This window comes from Symphodus melops (assembly GCF_947650265.1).
Source record: "Symphodus melops genome assembly, chromosome: 1".
NCBI lineage: Eukaryota > Metazoa > Chordata > Actinopteri > Labriformes > Labridae > Symphodus > Symphodus melops.
The window spans coordinates 25,463,750-25,490,360 of record NC_136691.1 but is presented as its reverse complement, the minus strand read 5'-3'; the positions used below and the strand labels follow the sequence as shown (position 1 = coordinate 25,490,360).

The window sequence follows — 26,611 nt, the reverse complement described above, 5'->3', positions numbered from 1 at the left end:
GGGAGAGAGAGAGAGGGTGGGACAGAGAGAGGGGGAGAGAGAGGGAGGGAGAGAGAGAGAGGGAGAGAGAGAGAGAGGGAGAGAGAGAGAGAGAGGGAGGGAGAGAGGGGGAGAGAGAGAGGGTGGGACAGAGAGAGAGAGAGAGAGAGAGGGTGGGACAGACAGAGGGGGGAGAGAGAGAGGGTGGGACAGAGAGAGAGAGAGGGTGGGACAGACAGAGGGGGGAGAGAGAGAGGGGGAGAGAGCGTTGGTTCACTTGGTTGTTGTGCGTGGTGAGTAACGTGGAAAAGAAGTTCACCACTGAAGGAAGGTTTCGTGTAAAAAATGTGTCCAGCTGTGTTTCATTCGCCTCAGATCTATTTAAGATTAAGATCAGATTATTACTTCATTGTTCCTGCAAGGGGAAGTTCTGTGTTCACACTCCGATAATCAGACTACATGCACATGAGCTGAAATATACAGTACACATGCACAAACCTCTCCAGCTCCGCACCAGGACTTGAACCGGCAACCCTCTCTGGTTCCCGGACTGAGCTACTGCCGCCCATTTCAAAAATCAAAACCACTCTGCCCCCTGCTGACAGGCAAGAGTCTTCTGACAGCTTTTAAAGCTCACCTCGACTGTTCCTCCACAGTTGACCGAGTCTCCACTTTGGATCGAGCAGAGTCACTGACATCTCTGAAATCACTTCTTCAAACTCACTTTTATAGACTGATGAATCTATCCCTTAATGTATTGATTTATCCTTTTATCCATTCTCTCTTCTGCTTTTATTCATGACCAGCCATCTTTTATTTCACCTCTTCTTGTCTTGATTTCTGTTTTTATTAGCAGTGATGTGACGTTGTCTTCTTTACGTTTATATTACTGTGGTTAGCTTGTTTAGTTTTCTGGAGTAATTACTCTAAAATCTTAACAGTGTTTTGGACTGGCCAGTTGTTCATTGTTTCCTTTTCTTATATCTGGGGTTTACATTTGTATACATGTGGCGTTGGGTACGTCAGTGGTTTGGGAAGTATCTTTATTCTTACTTTTAGTTAAGTTAACCTGAACACAAACCCAGAAAACTGATGCACGACGGCCATCATGTTTGCTGCAACTAACACCATCCTGACAGGAACAAACTAAGAGCAGCCTGAATGTAGACAGCAGGGTGAACCAGAGAGGGCGACGCTGAGTCATCGTCAGACCGAGTCAAAGCCAAGCAAAGCCTGCACCGACTTAATCCAGCACGCCACAGCACAGCAGAGGAGCAGGTAAGAGCCCAGCAAGCAGTGGATGAAGAGTCGGGGTATCTTCACTGATGTGTGGATGAAGAGTCGGGGTATCTTTACTGATGTGTGGATGAAGAGCCGGGGTATCTTCACTGATGTGTGGATGAAGAGTCGGGGTATCTTCACTGATGAGTGGATGAAGAGTCAGGGTATCTTCGCTGATGAGTGGATGAAGAGTCGGGGTATCTTCACTGATGTGTGGATGAAGAGTCGGGGTATCTTTACAGATGTGTGGATGAAGAGTCGGGGTATCTTTACTGATGTGTGGATGAAGAGTCGGGGTATCTTCACTGATGAGTGGATGAAGAGTCGGGGTATCTTCACTGATGTGTGGATGAAGAGTAGGGGTATCTTCACTGATGAGTGCATGAAGAGTAGGGGTATCTTCACTGATGAGTGGATGAAGAGTCGGGGTATCTTTGCTGTTGTGTGGATGAAGAGTCGGGGTATCTTCACTGATGTGTGGATGAAGAGTCAGGGTATCTTCACTGATGTGTGGATGAAGAGTCGGGGTATCTTTACTGATGTGTGGATGGGGAGCAGGTGTGCAGGTCTCAGCAGGCGGATGGAAACAGTTCAAATCAGACCTGAATAATGGAGCTCAGACTCCTCAGTCTGTGTTACATGATTCCACTGTACACAATACCAAAGATTATTCAGAACCATTCAATACTGTACAGAACATATTTTATCAGTAAAGGAATAAAAAACACAACAGATTATCAGTCCAATCATTTAATTTGGACAAAACTTAAGAAAAAGAAATAATTTCTTACAAACTGTTTTTTTACATCACTCTGTGTGTGTGTGTGTGTGTGTGTGTGTGTGTACAGACAGAGAGGGCAACACAACAGAACAACAACAGTCCAATCCTTGCTTTGTAAGGTGACCTTGAGAGTTTTGAAAGCTGCCTTTAAATAAATAAAAAGAAATTATTTTTAATATCTCTCTCTCTGTGATCGTTCCTCCTGTCCTACATGGAGTGATCTCTCTCTCTGTGATCGTTCCTCCTGTCCTACATGGAGTGATCTCTCTCTGTGATCGTTCCTCTTGTCCTACATGGAGTGATCTCTCTCTCTGTGATCGTTCCTCCTGTCCTACATGGAGTGATCTCTCTCTGTGATCGTTCCTCTTGTCCTACATGGAGTGATCTCTCTCTCTGTGATCGTTCCTCCTGTCCTACATGGAGTGATCTCTCTCTGTGATCGTTCCTCCTGTCCTACATGGAGTGATCTCTCTCTCTGTGATCGTTCCTCCTGTCCTACATGGAGTGATCTCTCTCTGTGATAGTTCCTCCTGTCCTAGATGGAGTGGTTTTATTAAAGAAGCAGAGCTGCAGGCGTCTTAAAGCTAACAATGTTTTCTTCACAGTAGTAACTTCAGGCTGAGGACCATTTACACCATTTGCTACACTGGCAGCACATATTACTTTACAAACCAATGCACATCAGCATGTTCAGAGTTTTTCTGCATGTTAAAATGGACTTATGAAAATTCACTTCCACAGTGTTTTTGAACATTTATTTGGGTGTTCTGAGTGTCTATCGACACACAAGGCTTGAAATAAATCCATCCAGTCCGTTGATTGTGGAGTGCATGAGTCTTACAACACAGAGAATGCAACTTGTGACGTCACAAGTTGCATTCTGGTAAAAAAAAAAAAAACGTTTCCACCTCCAGCCTACAACCAAACTATTGCACATGTCCACCATTTGTATTGTCTCTTCAGAGGAGTGATGTCCACTGGGAAAATTCAAGGGGATCATTGCATTTAAAGAGACACACACACTAAAACGGGGCGTGCTTAGAGAGCTGGTTTGTGCAGGGTCACAAACCTCCTCCACTGCTTGATTCATGTTACATTTGGACCAGAGCACAGAAACACAGATGTTTCATTTAGACCACAGAGGACTGTTTAATAAGGTGAATAAGGGGAAAATACACTCAACAAAAATATAAACGCAACACTTTTGTTTTTGCTCCCATTTGTCATGAGATGGACTCAAAGATCTAAAATTCATTCCAGATACACAATATTACCATTTCTCTCAAACATTGTTCATAAATCTGTCTAAATGTGTGATAGTGAGCACTTTTGCTTTGCTGAGACAATCCATCCCACCTCACAGGTGTGCCACATCAAGATGCTCATCAGACACCATGATTAGTGCACAGGTGTACCTTATACTGCCCACAATAAAAGGCCACTCTGAAATGTGCAGTTTTGTCTCACAGCAAAATGCCACAGATGGCGCAAGCATTGAGGGAGCGTGCAATTGGCATGCTGACAGCAGGAATGTCAACCAGATCTGTTGCTCGGGCATTGAATGTTCATTTCTCCACCATAAGCCGTCTCCAAAGGCGTTTCAGAGAATATGGCAGTACATCCAACCGGCCTCACAACCGCAGACCACGTGTAACCACACCAGCCCAGGACCTCCACATCCAGCAGGTTCACCTCCAAGATCGTCTGAGACCAGCTACTCAGACAGCTGCTGAAACAATTGGTTTGCATAACCAAAGAATTTCTGCACAAACTGTCAGAAACCGTCTCAGGGAAGCTCAACTGCATGCTCGTCGTCCTCATCGGGGTCTTAACCTGACTCCAGATCGTCGCCGTAACAGACTTGAGTGGGCAAATGCTCACATTCGATGGCGTCTGGCACGTTGGAGAGGTGTTCTCTTCACGGATGAATCTCGGTTTACATTGTTCAGGGCAGATGGCAGACAGCGTGTGTGGCGTCGTGTGGGTGAGCGCTTTGCTGATGTCAATGTTGTGGATCGAGTGGCCCATGGTGGTGGTGGGGTTATGGTATGGGCAGGCATCTGTTATGGACGAAGAACACAGGTGCATTTTATTGATGGCATTTTGAATGCACAGAGATACCGTGATGAGATCCTGAGGCCCATTGTTGTGCCATACATCCATGAACATCACCTCATGTTTCAGCAAGATAATGCACGGCCCCATGTTGCAAGGATCTGTACACAATTCTTGGAAGCTGAAAATGTCCCAGTTCTTGCATGGCCAGCATACTCACCGGACATGTCACCCATTGAGCATGTTTGGGATGTGCTTGACCGGCGTATACGACAGCGCGTACCAGTTCCCACTAATATCCAGCAACTTCGCACAGCCATTGAAGAGGAGTGGACCAACATTCCACAGGCCACAATTGACAATCTGATAAACTCTATGCGAAGAAGATGTGTTGCACTGCATGAGGCAAATGGTGGTCACACCAGATACTGACTGGTTCTGAGTCCCCAGACCCTCAATAAAGCAAAAACTGCACATTTCAGGGTGGCCTTTTATTGTGGACAGTCTAAGGTACACCTATGCACTAATCATGGTGTCTGATGAGCATCTTGATGTGGCACACCTGTGAGGTGGGATGGATTGTCTCAGCAAAGCAAAAGTGCTCACTATCACACATTTAGACAGATTTATGAACAATGTTTGAGAGAAATGGTAATATTGTGTATCTGGAATGAATTTTAGATCTTTGAGTCCATCTCATGACAAATGGGAGCAAAAACAAAAGTGTTGCGTTTATATTTTTGTTGAGTGTATGTCCTCTCCAAGTGTTTTCAGCTTTCAGAACATGAAATCCTCCTGTTATTCACATCTCATCGCTCTCATTTCAAAGTTTAACTTAGAGAACATAACTCCTCAATAGCAGTCGTGAGCTATAACACATCTGTTGTTGTTGTTGTGGCGTGTCTCTGACGTGTATCTTGTTGTTGTTATAGCGTGTCTCTGACGTGTATCTTGTTGTTGTGGCGTGTCGCTGACGTGTATGTTGTTGTTATGGCGTGTCTCTGACGTGTATGTTGTTGTTGTTGTTATAGCGTGTCGTGAAGTGTCTCTGACATGTATCTTGTTATTGTGGCGTGTCTCTGACATGTATCTTGTTGTTGTGTTAGCGTGTCTCTGACGTGTATGTTGTTGTGTTGGCGTGTCTCTGACGTGTATGTTGTTGTTGTTGTTATAGCGTGTTATGGCGTGTCTCTGACATGTATCTTGTTGTTGTTGTGGCGTGTCTCTGACATGTATCTTGTTGTTGTTGTGGCGTGTCTCTGACATGCACCTCATTTTTGTCATGGCTGGTCTCTGACGTGTATCTTGTTGTTGTTGTGGCGTGTCTCTGACATGTATCTTGTTGTTGTGTTGGCGTGTCTCTGACGAGTATCTTGTTGTTGTTGTGGCGTGTCTCTGGCATGTATCTTGTTGTTGTTGTGGCGTGTCTCTGACATGTATCTTGTTGTTGTGGCGTGTCTCTGACGTGTATGTTGTTGTTGTTGTTATAGCGTGTCGTGAAGTGTCTCTGACATGTATCTTGTTATTGTGGCGTGTCTCTGACATGTATCTTGTTGTTGTGTTAGCGTGTCTCTGACGTGTATGTTGTTGTGTTGGCGTGTCTCTGACGTGTATGTTGTTGTTGTTGTTATAGCGTGTTATGGCGTGTCTCTGACATGTATCTTGTTGTTGTTGTGGCGTGTCTCTGACATGTATCTTGTTGTTGTTGTGGCGTGTCTCTGACATGCACCTCATTTTTGTCATGGCTGGTCTCTGACGTGTATCTTGTTGTTGTTGTGGCGTGTCTCTGACATGTATCTTGTTGTTGTGTTGGCGTGTCTCTGACGAGTATCTTGTTGTTGTTGTGGCGTGTCTCTGGCATGTATCTTGTTGTTGTTGTGGCGTGTCTCTGACATGTATCTTGTTGTTGTGGCGTGTCTCTGACGTGTATCTTGTTGTTGTGTTGTTGTGTCTCTGACATGTATCTTGTTGTTGTTGTGGCGTGTCTCTGACATGTATCTTGTTGTTGTGGCGTGTCTCTGATGTGTATGTTGTTTTTATTGTGGCGTGTGTCTGATGTGTATCTTGTTGTTGTGGCGTGTCTCTGACGTGTACCTTGTTTTTATGTGGCGTGTCTCTGTCGTGTATCTTGTTTTTATTGTGGCATGTCTCTGACGTGTATCTTCTTGTTTTTATGGCGTGTCTCTGACGTGTATCTTCTTGTTTTCATGGCGTGTCTCTGACGTGTATCTTCTTGTTTTTATGGCGTGTCTCTGACGTGTATCTTCTTGTTTTTATTGTGGCGTGTCTCTGACGTGTATCTTCTTGTTTTCATTGTGGCGTGTCTCTGACGTGTATCTTGTTGTTGTGGCGAGTCACTGACGTGTATCTTCTTGTTTTTATGGCGTGTCTCTGACGTGTATCTTCTTGTTGTTAGTATCTTATTGTTGTTGTGACGTGTCTCTTCTTGCTCTCACAAGTCCGAGGAGTTTGTTTTTGTCGAGACTTGTCTCTTTTAGTTCTGACGAGTCTCTCATTGTTACGAGGTGTCCGGGCTTTCTTCTGCAGGTTCAGGATGTTCCTGTGGTCTGTACATGAAGGTGAGCAGGAACAGAGCCACATCATAGGAGCACCAATAGGCTGTGTGTGAAGTCACTGCTGACCAATAGCGGCTCTCCACCAAACCCTCCCTCAGCTCAAAGTCGATGCGTCTCTCCAGCTCCACTGGAACAGAGAAATCACAGATCAGTGTCAACAATAAATAGAGCAGACATTAAAAGAACTGTTTCTCTTTAAGGTGGAATACGTGTCTTTACATCCAGTAAGGTGTCGCTGTCAGCACTAGTCTCTCAGACCACAACTAAGTACCTGAGCTCCTCCCCAACCCCTCTCTCACTGTTCCCTTCTCCCCAACCCCTCTCTCACTGTTCCCTCCTCCCCAACCCCTCCCTCACTGTTCCCTTCTCCCCAACCCCTCTCTCACTGTTCCCTTCTCCCCAACCCCTCTCACTGTTCCCTCCTCCCCAACCCCTCCCTCACTGTTCCCTTCTCCCCAACCCCTCTCTCACTGTTCCCTCCTCCCCAACCCCTCCCTCACTGTTCCCTTCTCCCCAACCCCTCTCTCACTGTTCCCTCCTCCCCTACCCCTCCCTCACTGTTCCCTTCTCCCCAACCCCTCCCTCAATGTTCCCTTCTCCCCAACCCCTCTCTCACTGTTCCCTTCTCCCCAACCCCTCTCTCACTGTTCCCTCCTCCCCAACCCCTCCCTCACTGTTCCCTTCTCCCCAACCCCTCTCTCACTGTTCCCTCCTCCCCTACCCCTCCCTCACTGTTCCCTCCTCCCCAACCCCTCCCTCACGTTCCCTTCTCCCCAACCCCTCCCTCACTGTTCCCTCCTCCCCAACCCCTCCCTCACGTTCCCTCCTCCCCAACCCCTCCCTCACGTTCCCTCCTCCCCAACCCCTCCTTCACGTTCCCTTCTCCCCAACCCCTCCCTCACTGTTCCCTCCTCCCCAACCCCTCTCTCACTGTTCCCTCCTCCCCAACCCCTCCCTCACGTTCCCTTCTCCCCAACCCCTCTCTCTGTTCCCTCCTCCCCTACCCCTCCCTCACTGTTCCCTCCTCCCCAACCCCTCCCTCACGTTCCCTTCTCCCCAACCCCTCCCTCACTGTTCCCTCCTCCCCAACCCCTCCCTCACGTTCCCTTCTCCCCAACCCCTCCCTCACGTTCCCTCCTCCCCAACCCCTCCTTCACGTTCCCTTCTCCCCAACCCCTCCCTCACTGTTCCCTCCTCCCCAACCCCTCCCTCACGTTCCCTCCTCCCCAACCCCTCCCTCACGTTCCCTTCTCCCCAACCCCTCTCTCTGTTCCCTCCTCCCCTACCCCTCCCTCACTGTTCCCTCCTCCCCAACCCCTCCCTCACGTTCCCTTCTCCCCAACCCCTCCCTCACTGTTCCCTCCTCCCCAACCCCTCCCTCACGTTCCCTCCTCCCCAACCCCTCCCTCACGTTCCCTTCTCCCCAACCCCTCCCTCACGTTCCCTTCTCCCCAACCCCTCCCTCACTGTTCCCTCCTCCCCAACCCCTCCCTCACGTTCCCTCCTCCCCAACCCCTCCCTCACGTTCCCTTCTCCCCAACCCCTCCCTCACGTTCCCTTCTCCCCAACCCCTCCCTCACTGTTCCCTCCTCCCCAACCCCTCCCTCATGTTCCCTTCTCCCCAACCCCTCTTTCACTGACCCCTCCACCCTGACCCCTCCCTCACTTATGTTGCTTGCCTCCGTTTCCCAGAGTTCCCTCCAGCTGAGAGTTCTCCTTTCCAGGCCTTTCCATTGCCCCTGTTTGACAAGAAAGACCGCCTTTGCTCTTCTTTTCACCTCCTCCTGACGGCGCATCTCCTCGACCACCACTTTCCTCCTCTCTGATGTTCTTGCTGTAAGGCCAAAGCCTCCTCTTCTCAACTGGACATGCCCTACAATATCACTGTGCCTGAGGGCTGATACACTGCCTCAGATGGTGTCCATTATGTCCAGTCAACAGGGGTGGAGCAGTGTTGCTGATGATTTGGTCTCTGGAGTCCGTCATCTGAAGTCTTACTTTAGAGAACAACAAGTCCAGAGGGAGTTTGACTTCACTCCCCTCTCTCTCTCTCTCTGCTAAAATTAGACTCTGCAGTCACCATTAATTCACCCTTTGTCCCCTCCTGTCCTGACCTACTGCTTCTCGATTGTTCTGAACCTGCACTGTCCAGTCCATCAACCCTGGACTGTTTCTGTCCAGCCAGGTTGTCCTGCTCCTGTTCAACCACTTTCCCCTTTGGTGGAACTTGACAGAAAGTCAGGTATTCTGTCATGGCAGAGAGCGTGCCTGCTGGTTTCCCTGTTTTTCCCTTCACTGTGTCCTCAGAGTTCCTCTCTGTGTCCCTTGATGTCTCGGTGTGGACAGGACAAAAACTTCCTCCCTGCTGATGATAGATATCTGGAGAGCCTGCTTAACTTCTCTCCATATTCTGGACACAGAGCTGGATTGTTGACACACACACACTTACTTTTAAGATCACATTGTACATGATTTAGTTGTTTATTAAAACAGCTTGTTACATCTTTACCTGTCTCTGAGTTGTGCGTCTGGGTCCAAAATTGTTCACACATGAGTGCACCGTAACAAGAGACCCCCCCCCCCCCCCCCCCCCCCCCCCCCCGGGACAGATCTTAAAGGAAAAGGAACTCACGTGAGGAGCTGTCCATGACGACTGAGGTGGACTGGGACATTGCAGGCTCCACCTCCCTCCTCTCCTCCTCCTCCTCCATCTGTTTGTCTTTCACTTCGCTCTCTGCCATCACAGCACCTTCCTCTCCTGATGCTATGTTCTCCACCTCTGAGGCTCCGCCCTCACAATCAGAAGGCTCCTCCTCCACCTGGCCGCTGGAGCGAGAGAAGCGTGAAAACAGGATTCCTCCGATTCCCTTTCCAATACTGGCAGCACCTAAGGGGGGGAGAAGTGGGCACTTTTTAAAAGTGAGGCCAGCAGCTTCTGGTTGTCTGAAAGACTAAGATGAAATGTTGATTTATTCTCTCAAACTTTTTCTTAAAGAGTTTATGGTGTCAATCTTTATTTCAAATCTTCTCCTCACAGCATAAAGTTCATTTAGTAAATGATGGTCCATTTAGAGTCACAGAGACCAAAAGATGGGGAGGAGTTAAGGTGGGGCCACCTGTTGCTACCATGGCAACCTGAAAATGTCTTGTTGCTCGATTGCCATTGTTGGGTCCAGCCAGGATGGCAAAGTTCAGGCTGTGTATGTTTGGAGAACTACAACAAAAGACTCTTTATCCCAGCATGCCTTGCAGGTACTCCCAGAATGCCTTGCCACACCTAACACATAGGTGTGAAGTCTGGGAGGTATAAAGCCGGCCATGCCCCATTGTTCACTCTCTTTCAAACGTCGTCTGGCGACGTCCGAGGATACCCAACTCTGTTCCTGTTTCCAGCACGCTGCTCTTTGTTTAAAAGTTTTGGCGCGCAGCTGATCCAAGGCCTTGAAGCACACCGACGTCCTAATTTCCGAGCCTAGATCATCCACTTGAACGCATCTCAGAAGTATAGCGTTCTATTTCTCCCGTATCAAAACGGTATTGAGAGAGACTGTAAGGATTACGTCTCGTTCCGTCCTTTAAAGAAAGGACACCCACGGAGATCACCTCGCTCGACGGAGGACACGACGGCCCTGCTCAACCCCACTGGACACGCACCGCCATCACCTTACAACTGCAGAAAGGCCACTCCAGAACCTCTTTTCTTCCTTTCATCAACCGTGGACAAACGGTTACAAGTGAGGCTTAGCTAGGTCTGGGCAGTTAGATATAGAGAGTGTGTTTAATAACTGAGTTATTGTGGTGAAACGGTGATAATATTTGCTTGGTGTTTGACCACTGTGTCTTAGATTTTACCAGAGTAAAATCTCCTTTGTTCTCTTTGTTTGACCACTGTGTCTTAGATTTTACCAGAGTAAAATCTCCTTTGTTCTCTTTGTTTGACCACTGTGTCTTAGATTTTATCAGAGTAAAATCTCTTTTGTTCTCCTTATTTGTGCCGCTGTGTCCCGGGTGTTTATCTGTGAGCTCCCACGTCATAACCGGGTAATAGACTCACTATCAGAAAGACTAGTGTGAACGCCGTCTGATACAAATCCGGCCACTAGCTTCTGGTACGCGACGTAAACTGTGCTCTGAGTTGTGGTGAGCTCCAGTCCGAGATTGAGCTGTCGAGGTGCGTTGTTTTCTCTCGCTCTCTCGCCTTTACACACACACCTTTCGGTAAACGCACACACATAGAGACCTGTGGCTTTCCAGGCGCTGCTGAAACGTAGATCACGTTCTGTGTCCGCCATCACGTGACCACGCGTGGTCGCCGCCATTTTTGATCGCTACCATTTTGTCTGTCTCTGTCTGTCTGTCCCCCCCCCCCTTTCTCTCTCTCTCTCTCTCTCACTCTCTCTCACACACACACACACACACACACATGTGCCACGCTTGTTTGTTTTGTTTGTTAATTGTAGTTTGGCTTATGATGGTTATTTGTTTGATTGGGTTTCATTGATTTACTTGATGTTGCTTTGTTAAATAAATTCTATTATATCTTAAAAAGTCGTTGTTTGTGATCACTGTGAATTTGCTTTGTGACTTAGGCTGGGTGAAAGGGCTTTGTGTTCGGATTTCACACCTTCAATTAAATACAGATTATTAATTATTAATGATATTGGTATTTAATTAAATAATTTGAGACTGATATTGGTAATATTTTGATTGTTCCCTGTTTACAGGGTGGTGCCCCGAGGTTTATTAAACGCAGTTTAATAACAATTATTGATTTAGATTAATAATTAAATAAACTTAGTTATTAATTTATTTTGACAATCAAATTTTACGTCATAAAACCCAACATAACCGTTGGTCAGGTATTCGCTCCTGAAAATTCCCAACATAATGATGCATCCCGTGTGAGGCCCTTAATAAACCAGCTTTGTTACATTGTTTGTTCACAGTGATCCAAACTTTTTAATCCTGAAGTGATTCTTCTAAGGGAAATTCTCTTTTCTTTGGGAGATTACTTTTTGTTGTTTTTAAAGCAAAGCAAACATCAAGTTGTGTGTTAGTTGTGCTGTTGCATGTTGATGAGTGAGTAGTTTAATAATTTTTTTTGTGCTTATTGTTGTTGGAGACAACAAGTTAGCCATTTGTTCAGTCAGGAGTGTAACTTTAAAATTGTTACAGAGCCAGCTGCCTGAGAGGTGTGTCTTCCCCCAATCCTCAAAAGGACTTGAGGTGTGAATGCTCGCACCTAGCTGCCAGGACAGACTGCACTGACCCGGTTTAGAACCATTGGTCAGAATTGCCTCCTGCTGACTTTTTATCTTGCAGCTTCACAAACAGTAATACACTAAGGTATTCTGTTTTTTTACCACATTAACATGGGCACCTAGACTTCTTGTGAGCCAGGAGCTAAGACTCCTTTTGGATCAGACCACCACACATCACCACAAGAAACTGTTGCTGGTCTGACACACCGCTCCTTAGAGGAGATTTCAAACCTGAACAGCTATTTAATTAGCATTTGTAAGAACACCTTGAGAAAGGTAGGTGACCAGGCCAACCCCCGAGCCAAGATCACCCCCAACAAAGACAGAATGTCTGCGAAACACCTTCAGCAGCCAGGGACCAAGGCCCCCTGTGGATCACACAATCCACCCCCTCAGGTTGGAGTTGCAGGTTTAAACCATGTCCCTTTAAAGGTCAACAGTCTGAACTCCTCCATCCTCAGCACAGGCGAAGACAAATTAAATGAATTGGTTGAGTATATGACTCATCTAACGGGGAAACCACAGTACACAACTTCGACTGTTCTCGGCCAATTTCTCCTCCTTTTCCAGCGCAAATCATATTTGCAGCAAAATAGACACCAGGCACAGCTCGCCCAGGTGCAAGAAGATAACCAGATCCTAAAGGACGGCTTCAAAAGGAGGCAGGATAAACTTAAGACCTTGCAAGTCGAATGCAAGGCCCTGCAGGAGGAGAATAATATACTGCAAGAAAGTTGCAGGTTAGCCAGACGAATGAAAGAAAGTGTCATGGTACCCGGAATTCAGGAGGAGCAGGTACGCACCGCAGCCCCCACGCCAGCTGAGGAAGCCCTACACAAGGGATGGGATACTGAACCAGATCCCTGGAGGAAGGAGACAGACATGTTGGACGACCAGAGGACTTATGAGTCTTCAGACGACTCGGGCAACTCCCGCCAGGCTGTTCCTCATGGTTTACGGACCAGACAGAGTGTCAGCGCCTCAGTGGAGACACTCCAGCCAGAGGTCCAATCCCTGCCGAAAGAGAACAAATCTCTTTGTCAGCACCGACAAACTGCCAAGCAGAAGGTGTTAGACACGTTTGAATTAATTCAGGGAGCCACGTCGTCAGGATACGACTCTGATCGTGCACCAAGCCCCTTAAAAAATCAAACGCCCCTGCTGAAAAAGCTCAGTAGAAAACCGAGCAGCCAGGTTAGTCTAATGACTAAACAAAGTCTTGTTCCCCCTGTCAACCCTGAACAGAAAGATTTTGACTGTAGAGCCCCTCCCTTTGACAAAACGCTCCAGTATATTGACAGCTGTCACACCTTTTCACACCTTCACAGGTTTGAATCACCCCATGGGAAGGGGGGTGACATCTCAGCCCCCTCAGGCAGAGATTACAGCAGGCCCTCTCCTACTACCTGCAGGTTCCCACACATACACCCTGAGCGTCACAAAGGTGACGTAGCACTTGAAGGCAACGAATTGCCTCGTGCTATGAAGCAGTCCAAGAGACCACGTCACCGGCAGAGAAGACGACAGAGCCAGGGGGGTGAAGGGTTGAGCCAGCCGTAGGGTAGGTTCCAGCCTGAGGAGTCAATCACTGACAGACCTGAACAGAACTCTCGGGATGACCGAAGCCTAAGACAGAAGGGTAGGTATAACCAGAGTTCCCAAGAGGAACTCTCGGGATGGCCGAAGCCTAAGTCAGAAGGGTAGGTATAACCAGAGTTCCCAAGAGCTTCACAAGGAAGCAGGTCTCGGCAGTGAAATGACTAGCACAATTCCGAGGGGGGTGATAGATGGGGTAAGACAGTGTCAGGCCTCCAGCCCTTACAAAGAACCAGGTTCTGACTCCACATTGGGGAGGCGGGAGTAGCTCCCATTTCAAAATCCAGTAACTCTACTCACGCTTTTGTTGTTGTTGTTTTTGTTTTGTTTTGTGGCCTCACACCCATAGTGAGACCCTACATGTACATGTACATTACACACTGACATGCCACAAACACACACAGGCTTTCTCCTGCCCAGTCAAGGAGTTAGCCCACACATCTACACATGAAACTGTTCTCTTTCTCTCTTCCTCTTGTTTGTTTGTTTCATGTGTTTTGTCCAAGAATGCACCTTGAGCAGCAAAGCTTCGCTAATGTCTGATTATGTTTTGATGTTTAGCGTTAGACATAGTTAGACAGTCTGCCCAGACTTTGCCTCAATGCCTGCCCAGAACAAATTCCTCTTGAATTTATGGACTGTTTGCCAAATTAACTTTTGTACAAGTATCTCCAAAGCACGTGGACTGGTGGCCCATAGTGCCCTGAAGACCATGACCTGCATCCCGCTCTTCAGGCCAGGGGGGATGTTGGGTCCAGCCAGGATGGCAAAGTTCAGGCTGTGTATGTTTGGAGAACTACGACAAAAGACTCTTTATCCCAGCATGCCTTGCAGGTACTCCCAGAATGCCTTGCCACACCTAACACATAGGTGTGAAGTCTGGGAGGTATAAAGCCGGCCATGCCCCATTGTTCACTCTCTTTCAAACGTCGTCTGGCGACGTCCGAGGATACCCAACTCTGTTCCTGTTTCCAGCACGCTGCTCTTTGTTTAAAAGTTTTGGCGCGCAGCTGATCCAAGGCCTTGAAGCACACCGACGTCCTAATTTCCGAGCCTAGATCATCCACTTGAACGCATCTCAGAAGTATAGCGTTCTATTTCTCCCGTATCAAAACGGTATTGAGAGAGACTGTAAGGATTACGTCTCGTTCCGTCCTTTAAAGAAAGGACACCCACGGAGATCACCTCGCTCGACGGAGGACACGACGGCCCTGCTCAACCCCACTGGACACGCACCGCCATCACCTTACAACTGCAGAAAGGCCGCTCCAGAACCTCTTTTCTTCCTTTCATCAACCGTGGACAAACGGTTACAAGTGAGGCTTAGCTAGGTCTGGGCAGTTAGATATAGAGAGTGTGTTTAATAACTGAGTTATTGTGGTGAAACGGTGATAATATTTGCTTGGTGTTTGACCACTGTGTCTTAGATTTTACCAGAGTAAAATCTCCTTTGTTCTCTTTGTTTGACCACTGTGTCTTAGATTTTACCAGAGTAAAATCTCTTTTGTTCTCCTTATTTGTGCCGCTGTGTCCCATGTGTTCATCTGTGAGCTCCCGCGTCATAACCGGGTAATAGACTCACTATCAGAAAGACTAGTGTGAACGCCGTCTGATACAAATCCGGCCACTAGCTTCTGGTACGCGACGTAAACTGTGCTCTGAGTTGTGGTGAGCTCCAGTCCGAGACTGAGCTGTCGAGGTGCGTTGTTTTCTCTCGCTCTCTCGCCTTTACACACACACCTTTCGGTAAACGCACACACATAGAGACCTGTGGCTTTCCAGACGCTGCTGAAACGTAGATCACGTTCTGTGTCCGCCATCACGTGACCACGCGTGGTCGCCGCCATTTTTGATCGCTACCATTTTGTCTGTCTCTGTCTGTCTGTCCCCCCCCCCCCTTTCTCTCTCTCTCTCTCTCTCACTCTCTCTCTCACACACACACACACACACACACACACACACACACACACACACACACACACATGTGCCACGCTTGTTTGTTTTGTTTGTTAATTGTAGTTTGGCTTATGATGGTTATTTGTTTGATTGGGTTTCATTGATTTACTTGATGTTGCTTTGTTAAATAAATTCTATTATATCTTAAAAAGTCGTTGTTTGTGATCACTGTGAATTTGCTTTGTGACTTAGGCTGGGTGAAAGGGCTTTGTGTTCGGATTTCACACCTTCAATTAAATACAGATTATTAATTATTAATGATATTGGTATTTAATTAAATAATTTGAGACTGATATTGGTAATATTTTGATTGTTCCCTGTTTACAGGGTGGTGCCCCGAGGTTTATTAAACGCAGTTTAATAACAATTATTGATTTAGATTAATAATTAAATAAACTTAGTTATTAATTTATTTTGACAATCAAATTTTACGTCATAAAACCCAACATAACCGTTGGTCAGGTATTCGCTCCTGAAAATTCCCAACACCATGTAGCAGGATTTTTTCTAAAAGGTATTTGGAGTGTCATTGAAAAGTGAAACAGTGGAGACATGCTGCTGGTACTGCAGTCTGCAGTGAGTAACATCAGTGCCAGTCCTGCGGGCGGCAGCTCGCAGCATTATCGACTTGTTTGGAGCGTGCTCAGTAACGATGCTTGCCTTGCTACAATATGAGCAGAGGCAGCAGCTCCTAACTCTCTCCGGTCTGATCTGAGTGAGTGCTTGTTGTCACTGAACGATTGGATTTTCTCAGAGTCTTTAGTCCTCTGTTTATTTCACTGTGCTCTCTCTTTATTTGAGGCTGATTGATTGAATGCTGACCGTCCAAACGGTGGGCACACGTTCAGAACTGTCTGCTTCCACTCAGATCTCTGTCTGTCCTCCTTCAGTCCTGTCCTCATTAAAACATTTCCTTTTCACGTTTCTGCTGATGCCTTTGTCAAAACCCCTCGACCAATCAGATACCAGGTTTAGAGTTGACCAATTAATGGATTCCTCTCTGTCCTGTGTTTTTTGCTCTCTTTGATATGTTGTCTTTATCCCAGAAAATACAGTTTTCAGGTCCGTCACAGCTCTTCTTCTATTGTCTTATTTCTGGTACAACTTTATAATCACAGGTACTAACCCCCCCCCCACACACACACACCCCCCCCCCCTCACCCATTATGCTGGCTTTGCCCAGACTGGTGATGGATTCTCCATAGTGGCGTCTGGCCTGAGGGGGGGAGGTGCAGGGGCTGGGGATGCTCTCAGAGTCGGACACGGAGGTGGTCTCCTTGGGCGGGTTGAGCAGCGTGGGTCTGATCTGACTGTACGGCGTGGGACTCGTGGTGTTGTACCTGCAGACGACACGGCCTCAGGTCACTGACTCACTCCCTCGCTGTCTCATTAAACACAGCTGCTTATGACCTCACCACACTGTGAGGACCAACACAAGGGTTGTCATGACAACAACTTTTTACACTTTGATAGGATTCTACTAAAGACCAATCGATACCTGTTACCACGGCAACAAAAAGAATTATAGGAATACAGTAATCCTCTGTCTCTGATGTCAGTCTGTGAAATTATGATCACATGATCACACATGATGGATATCAACACGTCAGAAATGATGATTAATCATGTGTTCTTACCAGTGTATCTGAACAGGAGCCACGTTACTGTAGTGCTTTAAGATCAGAGGCTCCAGTCTGTACGCCTGAACCACACACACACACACACACACACAGGAAACAAGGTGTATACTAAGGTCCTGTTTACACAACAATCAATAATCCAATCAAAATATCGTTTGTTGTGTTTCGGTTGTTCGTCTCCATGGTGACGCATTTCAGGTTAGAGTACACAGTTGTCCTCGAAACGATAGCTATACACACGTTTTTTGTAACTAGTCGTGTGTGTGTGTGTGTGTGTGTGTGTGTGTGGGGGTCTCACCACAGGGTCTGTGGGGTGGAAGATGTTGAAGAGGCGTCTACAGATGGTTGTAGGGAGGATGTGGTCCTGCACGCTGTGGTTTCCCGGTCTGATCCCTCTCAGAGCGAGAAACACAGCCAGAGGAGAACCCATGCAGAAGAAGTTCTCCACCTGCAGCACAGGGAAGAACTGTTACAGAGCGGCTCATTGGTCGGTTATCATGTCACTCTGTTACAGAGCGGCTCATTGGTCGGTTATCATGTCACTCTGTTACAGAGCGGCTCATTGGTCGGTTATCATGTCACACTGTTACAGAGCTGCTCATTGGTCCGTTATCATGTCACACTGTTACAGAGCTGCTCATTGGTCCGTTATCATTTCACACTGTTACAGAGCTCCTCATTGGTCCGTTATCATGTCACACTGTTACAGAGCTGCTCATTGGTCCGTTATCATGTCACACTGTTACAGAGCTGCTCATTGGTCCGTTATCATGTCACACTGTTACAGAGCGGCTCATTGGTCGGTTATCATGTCACTCTGTTACAGAGCTGCTCATTGGTCCATTATCATGTCACACTGTTACGGAGCTGCTCATTGGTCGGTTGTCATGTTACACTGTTACAGAGCTGCTCATTGGTCGGTCATCATGTTACAGTGCTACGCAGCTTCAATGTTGAATGACAACAGGCCCCCTTGTGAGCATTTATGAAAAGCACAGAATGTAAAGTTTACTTCTTCAGTTTGCTCGTGGTTATCGGCTGCTGGCTCCGCTGTGTTCCAGTCTGAACTGGTGTACTTACAAACATCACATCAATCCTGTGTTTGGACACACAGAGAAAGTCAGTTTACCTTAAACTTCAGAGCTGGAACAGAGACACAGGAGGACGTCTGCAGACCCTCAAACTGATCCTCCAGGTCCCTCAGCCTGCACAGAGAAGACAGTCTGAAGTAGAGTTACTCAAAAAAGGAAACACATTTTATGAACACCTTATGAACGGATAAACAGAGTGAACCTTATTTTTCCATGTATTTAAATGATGTTCATATTTATGATGGACACATGTCACAGTGGTACTAATGTAGAGCTTACACCTCCATCAGAACCAAACTGGACCCAACATTCTGAGGCCATGCCGAGCGTTGACCCCGAGGTCAAACAGAAGAATTGTATTAATTATGAGTTGTTTTGTTATCCTGACAACATGAGAGTGCACTACAATGATCCACACACAGTCAGGATTAAACTCTGCGTGTGTGACACATCCATCACCTCAGGTGTGTGAGCCTCAGCTCCTCCTGCAGGAGGCGCTCCTGCTCGCTCGACCAGCGGGCCTCGCTCTCCTCTGGGTCGGGCGCCGCCTGATGATGGAAGCGGACGGGGTCCCAGCCCGTCATGATGTCGAAGGTGATGACACAGCCGAGCGAGTGCGACACGATGGACACCTTCCCGTTCTTCTCGAAGTCCGGATTCCTCGAACAGAAGAGCGAGTAGAGACGGTTCAACTCCAGGGTCAGACCACGGGTGATCTACACCACACGGAGAGAGAGAGAGAGAAACACACACACACACACACACATACACACACACAGAGTCAGGTGATCTTGTGATGTTTCTCACTGCAGCTCTGAAGTCAAACATTGACCCCATCTCCTCTCCCTCTGTTCCTCCTCTCCTCTCTGTTCCTCCTCCTCTCCTCTCCTTTCTGTTCCTCCTCTCCTCCTCTCCTCTCCTTTCTGTTCCTCCTCTCCTCCTCTCCTCTCTGTTCCTCCTCCTCTCCTCTCCTTTCTGTTCCTCCTCTCCTCTCCTCTCTGTTCCTCCTCCTCTCCTCTCCTTTCTGTTCCTCCTCTCCTCTCCTCTCTGTTCCTCCTCCTCTCCTCTCCTCTCTGTTCCTCCTCCTCTCCTCTCCTTTCTGTTCCTCCTCTCCTCTCCTTTCTGTTCCTCCTCTCCTCCTCTCCTTTCTGTTCCTCCTCTCCTCCTCCTCTCCTCTCTGTTCCTCCTCCTCTCCTCTCCTTTCTGTTCCTCCTCTCCTCTCTGTTCCTCCTCCTCTCCTCTCCTTTCTGTTCCTCCTCCTCTCCTCCTCTCCTCTGTTCCTCCTCCTCTCCTCTCTGTTCCTCCTCCTCTCCTCTCCTTTCTGTTCCTCCTCTCCTCCTCTCCTCTCTGTTCCACCTCCTCTCCTCTCCTCTCTGTTCCTCCTCCTCTCCTCTCCTCTCTGTTCCTCCTCCTCTCCTCTCCTTTCTGTTCCTCCTCCTCTCCTCTCTGTTCCTCCTCCTCTCCTCTCCTCTCTGTTCCTCCTCCTCTCCTCTCCTTTCTGTTCCTCCTCCTCTCCTCTCTGTTCCTCCTCTCCTCCTCTCCTTTCTGTTCCTCCTCCTCTCCTCTCTGTTCCTCCTCTCCCCTCTGTTCCTCCTCCTCTCCTCTCCTCTCTGTTCCTCCTCTCCTCCTCCTCTCCTTTCTGTTCCTCCTCCTCTCCTCTCTGTTCCTCCTCTCCTCCTCCTCTCCTTTCTGTTCCTCCTCCTCTCCTCTCTGTTCCTCCTCTCCTCCTCCTCTCCTCTCTGTTCCTCCTCCTCTCCTCTCTGTTCCTCCTCTCCTCTCTGTTCCTCCTCCTCTCCTCTCTTCTCCTCTCCTCCTCCTCTCCTCTCTGTTCCTCCTCCTCTCCTCTCCTTTCTGTTCCTCCTCTCCTCCTCCTCTCCTTTCTGTTCCTCCTCTCCTCTCTGTTCCTCCTCCTCTCCTCTCCTCTCTGTTCCTCCTCCTCTCCTCTCCTTTCTGTTCCTCCTCCCCTCCTCTCCTTTCTGTTCCTCCTCCTCTCCTCCTCTCCTCTCTGTTCCTCCTCCTCTCCTCTCTGTTCCTCCTCCTCTCCTCCTCTCCTCTCTGTTCCTCCTCCTCTCCTCTCCTCTCTGTTCCTCCTCCTCTCCTCTCCTTTCTGTTCCTCCTCTCCTCCTCTCCTCTCTGTTCCTCCTCCTCTCCTCTCCTCTCTGTTCCTCCTCCTCTCCTCTCCTTTCTGTTCCTCCTCCTCTCCTCTCCTTTCTGTTCCTCCTCCTCTCCTCTCTGTTCCTCCTCCTCTCCTCTCTGTTCCTCCTCTCCTCTCTGTTCCTCCTCCTCTCCTCTCCTTTCTGTTCCTCCTCTCCTCCTCTCCTCTCTGTTCCTCCTCCTCTCCTCTCTGTTCCTCCTCTCCTCTCTGTTCCTCCTCCTCTCCTCTCCGTTCCTCCTCTCCTCCTCCTCTCCTTTCTGTTCCTCCTCCTCTCCTTTCTGTTCCTCCTCTCCTCCTCCTCTCCTTTCTGTTCCTCCTCCTCTCCTCTCCTCTCTGTTCCTCCTCTCCTCCTCCTCTCCTCTCTGTTCCTCCTCCTCTCCTCTCCTCTCTGTTCCTCCTCTCCTCCTCCTCTCCTTTCTGTTCCTCCTCCTCTCCTCTCTGTTCCTCCTCTCCTCCTCCTCTCCTTTCTGTTCCTCCTCCTCTCCTCTCCTCTCTGTTCCTCCTCTCCTCCTCCTCTCCTCTCTGTTCCTCCTCTCCTCCTCCTCTCCTCTCTGTTCCTCCTCCTCTCCTCTCTGTTCCTCCTCTCCTCCTCCTCTCCTTTCTGTTCCTCCTCCTCTCCTCTCCTCTCTGTTCCTCCTCTCCTCCTCCTCTCCTTTCTGTTCCTCCTCTCCTCCTCCTCTCCTCTCTGTTCCTCCTCCTCTCCTTTCTGTTCCTCCCTGTGATTGAGGATCAGATTGTCACTAACATTCAGCCTGTGTAGACTGTTATAGTAATGACGTATTTTTGTAGGCCAACACAAAAAAATGGCGCCGGTGGTTCCTACGACAATTCGTCTATGGGATTTTTTTATTGGATTTTGGATCATTGCAGAAAATAATCTCTGTGTCAAACACACGTTTCTGATGTGTAGCTGTTTTGTTCAGCGGGATAATCTTTACAGATGAACATCATTTATATGAAGTTTGAAGAGTTAATGCAGCCCAGAGAAGTAAAAAGCTAATGTTATGCTACAAGCTAACTACACCGCGGTCGGTTTGTAATGACGTCACGACCGTTATGCTTCATCCATCTAATCATCGGATTTGACAAGCTAGCTAAACGTTAGCTTAATAAGTTGTTTATTTACCTAATATTTACAAGAACACTGAAACACATGACTAGAGGCTGTAAGGAGGATTAGAGAGAGAGAGTTCCCGGCGTGATGAAGTTTAATGTCTCCATGACAACCACTGTAGTTTCAGTTAGCTACTCGTTAGCAACCGCCATTTTAAGTTTGCGTAAAAACTTTAAAACTCACAAGTGGGGTCTTAGCGCACGTAGTTTATCTTTTCTAACAAAACGTCAACATCTCTTCAGCTTGTGTTAACCACAGACCTTATTTCAGTCTAAACACAAACACATTCAAAATCCACATTGACTTTTAGAGGTTAGAACCCATGGAGCTAACATGCTAACTCACTTCCTGCTTTTAGGACTCAAAACTACACCAGTCTGTTGTCACCCTGACTCCTGCATGGCTAGACGAGGGGGACAGGGAGGAGATATCCCACAATGCACTGCAGCTCTGTGTGTGAGAGCCAATAGAATCACCTCATCTCTGTAGAGCGGGCTGGTGTAGTACATGATGTCCATGGCGCTGCTGTTCAACATGTCTCTGAGCCCTCGCACCTTATCCGGAGTGATGGAGTCCACCGTGTCTGCACACACACACACACACATGCACACACACACACACACACACACACACACGCATAGACACACATGCACACACACACAGCTGTGTTCACTGGTTCATGAATCTGGTGTCTGTGGAACAGTTAACTCTGTGCTGTCGGGTTGGAAGTGTTAGCGTAGCTTTCAGCCTCTGCCTCAGCTGTGAGGATAAAGTGAAACTAAAAACAGCAGCATCAGGCCTCATTCAGTCAAAGTCAGTGTGTGACGGAGGAGCTAACATTAGACATCAACAAGCAGCTCTGATACTCTGACACACAGAGCAGAGGGCCCGCCCCCCTCGCTCCACTGACACAGAGAGAGTCCTACCTCCATCCAGAGCCAGCTTGGAGCGCCACTCCACCGGGAGGAACTCCACGTGCTCCGTGCTGCGGTCAGAGAAGTGTTTCTCCTCCATCTTCCTTGCCGCGTCTCTCATCCTGCAGAACAACACTCCTCCTTTATAAAAGTGACTCATTCATGGTTTCTCTGTCTGCACATTAAAAGCACAGCCCACTGGAAACAGAACACACTCCTGATGCTGCTGTTATATTGAAGTCACCTTCTACGGGACACACAGACGGCATCAAGGCAATGCCTCAAAAAACCTCCCATCCATTTTGAAGGAAAACAAACCACGTGACAGGTCGCTGTGAGCTCTTCATCACCACAAATGAATCAATGTTATTTCACCAAGACATCATCACAGAGGCGAGTAGGAGCGGCCGGAACATGAGTTTGATCCCCAGTGGGATGTAAGATCCAGACTTTCAGCAGGGTCTGGACTGCAGCAGGATTATACTCACGACTATACAATTCAGTCAGAGTAATAATAATAATAATTTAATAATAATAATGATAATAATAATAATAATTTAATAATAATATGGATAATAATAATAATAACAATAATGATGATAATTTAAATAATAATAATGATAATAATAATAGTAATAATAATAATAATTTTAATAATTATAATAATTATAATAATAATTATAATATAACATCAACAGTAATAATGACGATAATAACAATAATAATGATAATAACAATACTAATAATTATAATGATAATAATGATAATAATATGTTTCATGGAACTCAAACATGCTGTTGTGTTTCGTTGGTAAGTGATACTATGTTAAGTGTCATGTAAGAGTCATGTGCATGACTAACTTCCTGTTCACTTTATTAATACAGCTCTCAGTAATAAATCAATGTGGCAGCTTGTGATCATCAGAGTTTAAGATCTGTGTGTTTGTATCATTGATGTATCAAGGATTCCTCTCTCACATGGGACGCCCCGCCCCTGACTCTGATGTGCCCCAACGCCGTGACAACTGTATCTATATGAAGATGAATAACTGGTCACAGCAGGCACCTGGATATGGTGTAAAAAGGATGAATGGAAATCTTCAAGGCCCTTCACCATTCAGGACATGAAGCTAACTCAATGAGTCTGGAGTGTTCAGACATTCAAACAACGAGTTGTGACCAGGCTGTAAATGTTTCTCATCTTCTGGCCTCTTCTGGTAGTTAAACATTTTAACATAGAGCTCTATGGAGACTGGCTTACTGCAGGAGACAGACTCTAGTGGACACTGGAGGAACTGCAGCTGTAAAGTTGGACATTTTAACATAGAGCTCTATGGAGACTGGCTCACTGCAGGAGACAGACTCTAGTGGACACTGGAGGAACTGCAGCTGTAAAGTTGGACATTTTAACATAGAGCTCTATGGAGACTGGCTCACTGCAGGAGACAGACTCTAGTGGACACTGGAGGAACTGCAGCTGTAAAGTTGGACATTTTAACATAGAGCTCTATGGAGACTGGCTCACTGCAGGAGACAGACTCTAGTGGACACTGGAGGAACTGCAGCTGTAAAGTTGGACATTTTAACATAGAGCTCTATGGAGACTGGCTCACTGCAGGAGACAGACTCTAGTGGACACTGGAGGAACTGCAGCTGTAAAGTTGGACATTTTAACATAGAGCTCTATGGAGACTGACTCACTGCAGGAGACAGACTCTAGTGGACACTGGAGGAACTGCAGCTGTAAAGTTGGACATTTTAACATAGAGCTCTATGGAGACTGACTCACTGCAGGAGACAGACTCTAGTGGACACTGGAGGAACTGCAGTGACTTCTGCTTGATATAAATCTTGTGCATCCCATGTATTTATGTAATGTCTTTAATAATTCATTAGTCTCACATGCTGGTGTTCCTGATGATGCGTCCCTGGTCCATCTTCTGTCCGATGCCGTGGACAACGAACACAATGTGCGTAGTTTCAGGGGGCGTGTCCTCAGGCGCCGCCTCCTCTACATATCCTCGATGGAGACGTGTCCCGCTGCTGGAGGCTGAAGGAACAAACGGAAGAGTTTGAATAAGTTTAAAACTGTGTGTGTGTGTGTGTGTGTGTGTGTGTGTGTGTGTGTGTGTGTGTATGTGTGAGAGTACCTTTAGAGAAGCCGAGTTTCTGTGTGACAGTGCGTGCGATCTTGGAGGTGGTGGCGTCGCTGTAAAGATAAACCTCGTCCACGCTGTGCCAGTCCACGTGACTCCTGCTCAGCTTCAGACTGTGGATGGCTGACACACACATTAACTGATTAACACACATGTACACACACACACACACACACACACAATCTGTCTCATGTCCTCACAGTCCTTGCTGTCCACCGTGGTCGTCACAACCTCCATCTCATAGGTGTCCCTCATCTGTTGCCCCCGGAAACGGGCCAGGTGCTCGACCTCGATAAGATCGCTCTCATCCTCCTCCAGGGGGAGCCACGTCCCGTCGATGAACCACTGACCTCTCATCACTGGGATCCGGTCTTGTTCTGAGAGACACCACGTCATGATGTTACAGTCACACGTATACACACACACACACACACACACACACACACACACACACACACACTGACACCACCTCATGAGTGTTACAGTCACACGTATACACACACACACACACACACACACTGACACCACCTCATGTTTGTTACAGTCACATGTATACACACATACACACACACACACACACACACACACACGTCACACTCTGATAGGAATTACAGTATAGCAGTCATAGGCATAGTGTGTGTGTGTGTGTGTGTGTGTGTAGCATATAATATGTTAGTAGGCCTAGTAATAATAAGTATATTATTAATATTGTGTATAATAACATCATGACTGTATAATATGATGTTATTATAATGAGACTTTAGACTGTAAATATGATGTATAATGATAAATCATTATATAATATAATATAATGATATATATTCTAACATAATGATTTATCATTAAACAGAGACTCACGGTTCCAGTAGACCGGGTAGCACTCTTTGTCCCGGATGTCCACCTCGTAGAGTCCTCCTCGGACACACACCGCCTCCACGCTCACATCCTCCGCCTCCTTCACCTCGTCTGACCCGGAGCCCCGCGGTCCTCTGCCCCGCTGCACTGCCGGCTCCGCCCGGACTCCTGCAGCGTCCTGCACGCTGTCGGCTTGGACCTCCCCGGTCTGGGCTGCCTCGTCCGGGGGTTCGTCCGGCTGCTTGATCCGGTCCGGGTTCTGCTCACAGAACCTTCGGAACACGAGCTCAATTTTCAATGAGTCGTGTCCGACGAAAGGCTTCCAGGTCCGCCGGTCCTCCTTGTAGAACCAGCGGATCTCCTCCGGTCCCAGTTCCGTCACGATGTCCCCGCGGTGCCGGGAGCTGTTGGACCGGATGCGCTTCTTGGTGCTCACGGTCCCGTCGCTCTCAGTGTAGTCCCGCTCGATGGACAGGTACGAGGAGTCCGGGTACTCGTCATCCGGCAGGCCCAGCATCATGCCGTCCCCCCTCAGCAGGTGTCGGTCCGGGTCCCCGGCAGCACCGAGCCCGTCTCCCGGAGGTGTGTCGTCGTACCCGGAGACGAACACGTCGTTGGCCATGTCCCAGTCACTGCTGCTGACCGAGTTATTATCCGAGCTGTGCTGCCGGAGAGCCCCCGAGTCCTGCACGCTCATCCTTACACAGGCTCCATAGCACCAGATGAAACTGATAAATCCCAATAAAAACAACCAACGAGAGATTAAATCACATCACACACTCAAAACACACTCTACATCCTCAGCTGGAACATCTGGACACCGAACCGGGCCAAGCCGAACCGAACCAGGCGGAGTCTCCAAAATGTGTTAACACAGTCCTCATCAATGATGTGATCAGCAAACAAACGGCACAAAGCTACGGATGCAATCTCAGCAGCCCATGACGTCATACCTACGACGTCACTCACAACTTCCTGTTCACACTTTCAAAATAAAGTCAACATCCGCTTTAGGGACTCACATATTAAATATGAAACTCTTTTCACCTTTTTATTTTGGTTTTCTTCCGGGGCCGAGAGCGGTTCTCCTCCTGAGGGGAGATACTGAGACTTTGTTCAACCTGCTGACTCAAACGGGCCCAGGTCCAAAAACAGGAGCCAGATGTGTACACTGTATTCTCGGTAACCTCCAGCAGGGGGCG

General features: G+C 47.7%; 1 protein-coding gene and 1 long non-coding RNA gene across 3 annotated transcripts; one reads left to right on the top strand and one right to left on the bottom strand.

Annotated features, from left to right (window-relative positions):
• The first annotated feature begins 4,852 nt into the window (after positions 1 to 4,852).
• Positions 4,853 to 6,315, top strand: LOC306821403. 2 transcript variants are annotated; one of them, XR_013778787.1, is made up of 4 exons: positions 4,853 to 5,052; positions 5,128 to 5,192; positions 5,271 to 5,542; positions 5,730 to 6,315. It is a non-coding gene; the product is annotated as an uncharacterized lncRNA (long non-coding RNA). The 2 variants fall into 2 exon arrangements; XR_013778788.1 differs by having other exon boundaries at positions 5,271 to 5,570.
• Positions 6,316 to 6,409: 94 nt separating this feature from the next.
• On the bottom strand, positions 6,410 to 26,182 carry ddhd1b (DDHD domain containing 1b). The gene is made up of 13 exons (XM_079339319.1): positions 25,413 to 26,182; positions 24,755 to 24,931; positions 24,549 to 24,677; positions 24,301 to 24,448; positions 22,412 to 22,521; positions 21,962 to 22,068; positions 18,676 to 18,932; positions 18,255 to 18,330; positions 17,424 to 17,573; positions 17,123 to 17,187; positions 16,647 to 16,825; positions 9,305 to 9,559; positions 6,410 to 6,799 (listed from the first exon to the last, which is right to left on the bottom strand). The coding sequence occupies exons 1-13, from the start codon at positions 26,104 to 26,106 to the stop codon at positions 6,615 to 6,617; spliced, it is 2,532 nt and encodes an 843-aa protein (XP_079195445.1). The 5' UTR covers positions 26,107 to 26,182; the 3' UTR covers positions 6,410 to 6,614.
• Between the last annotated feature and the right edge of the window lie 429 nt (positions 26,183 to 26,611).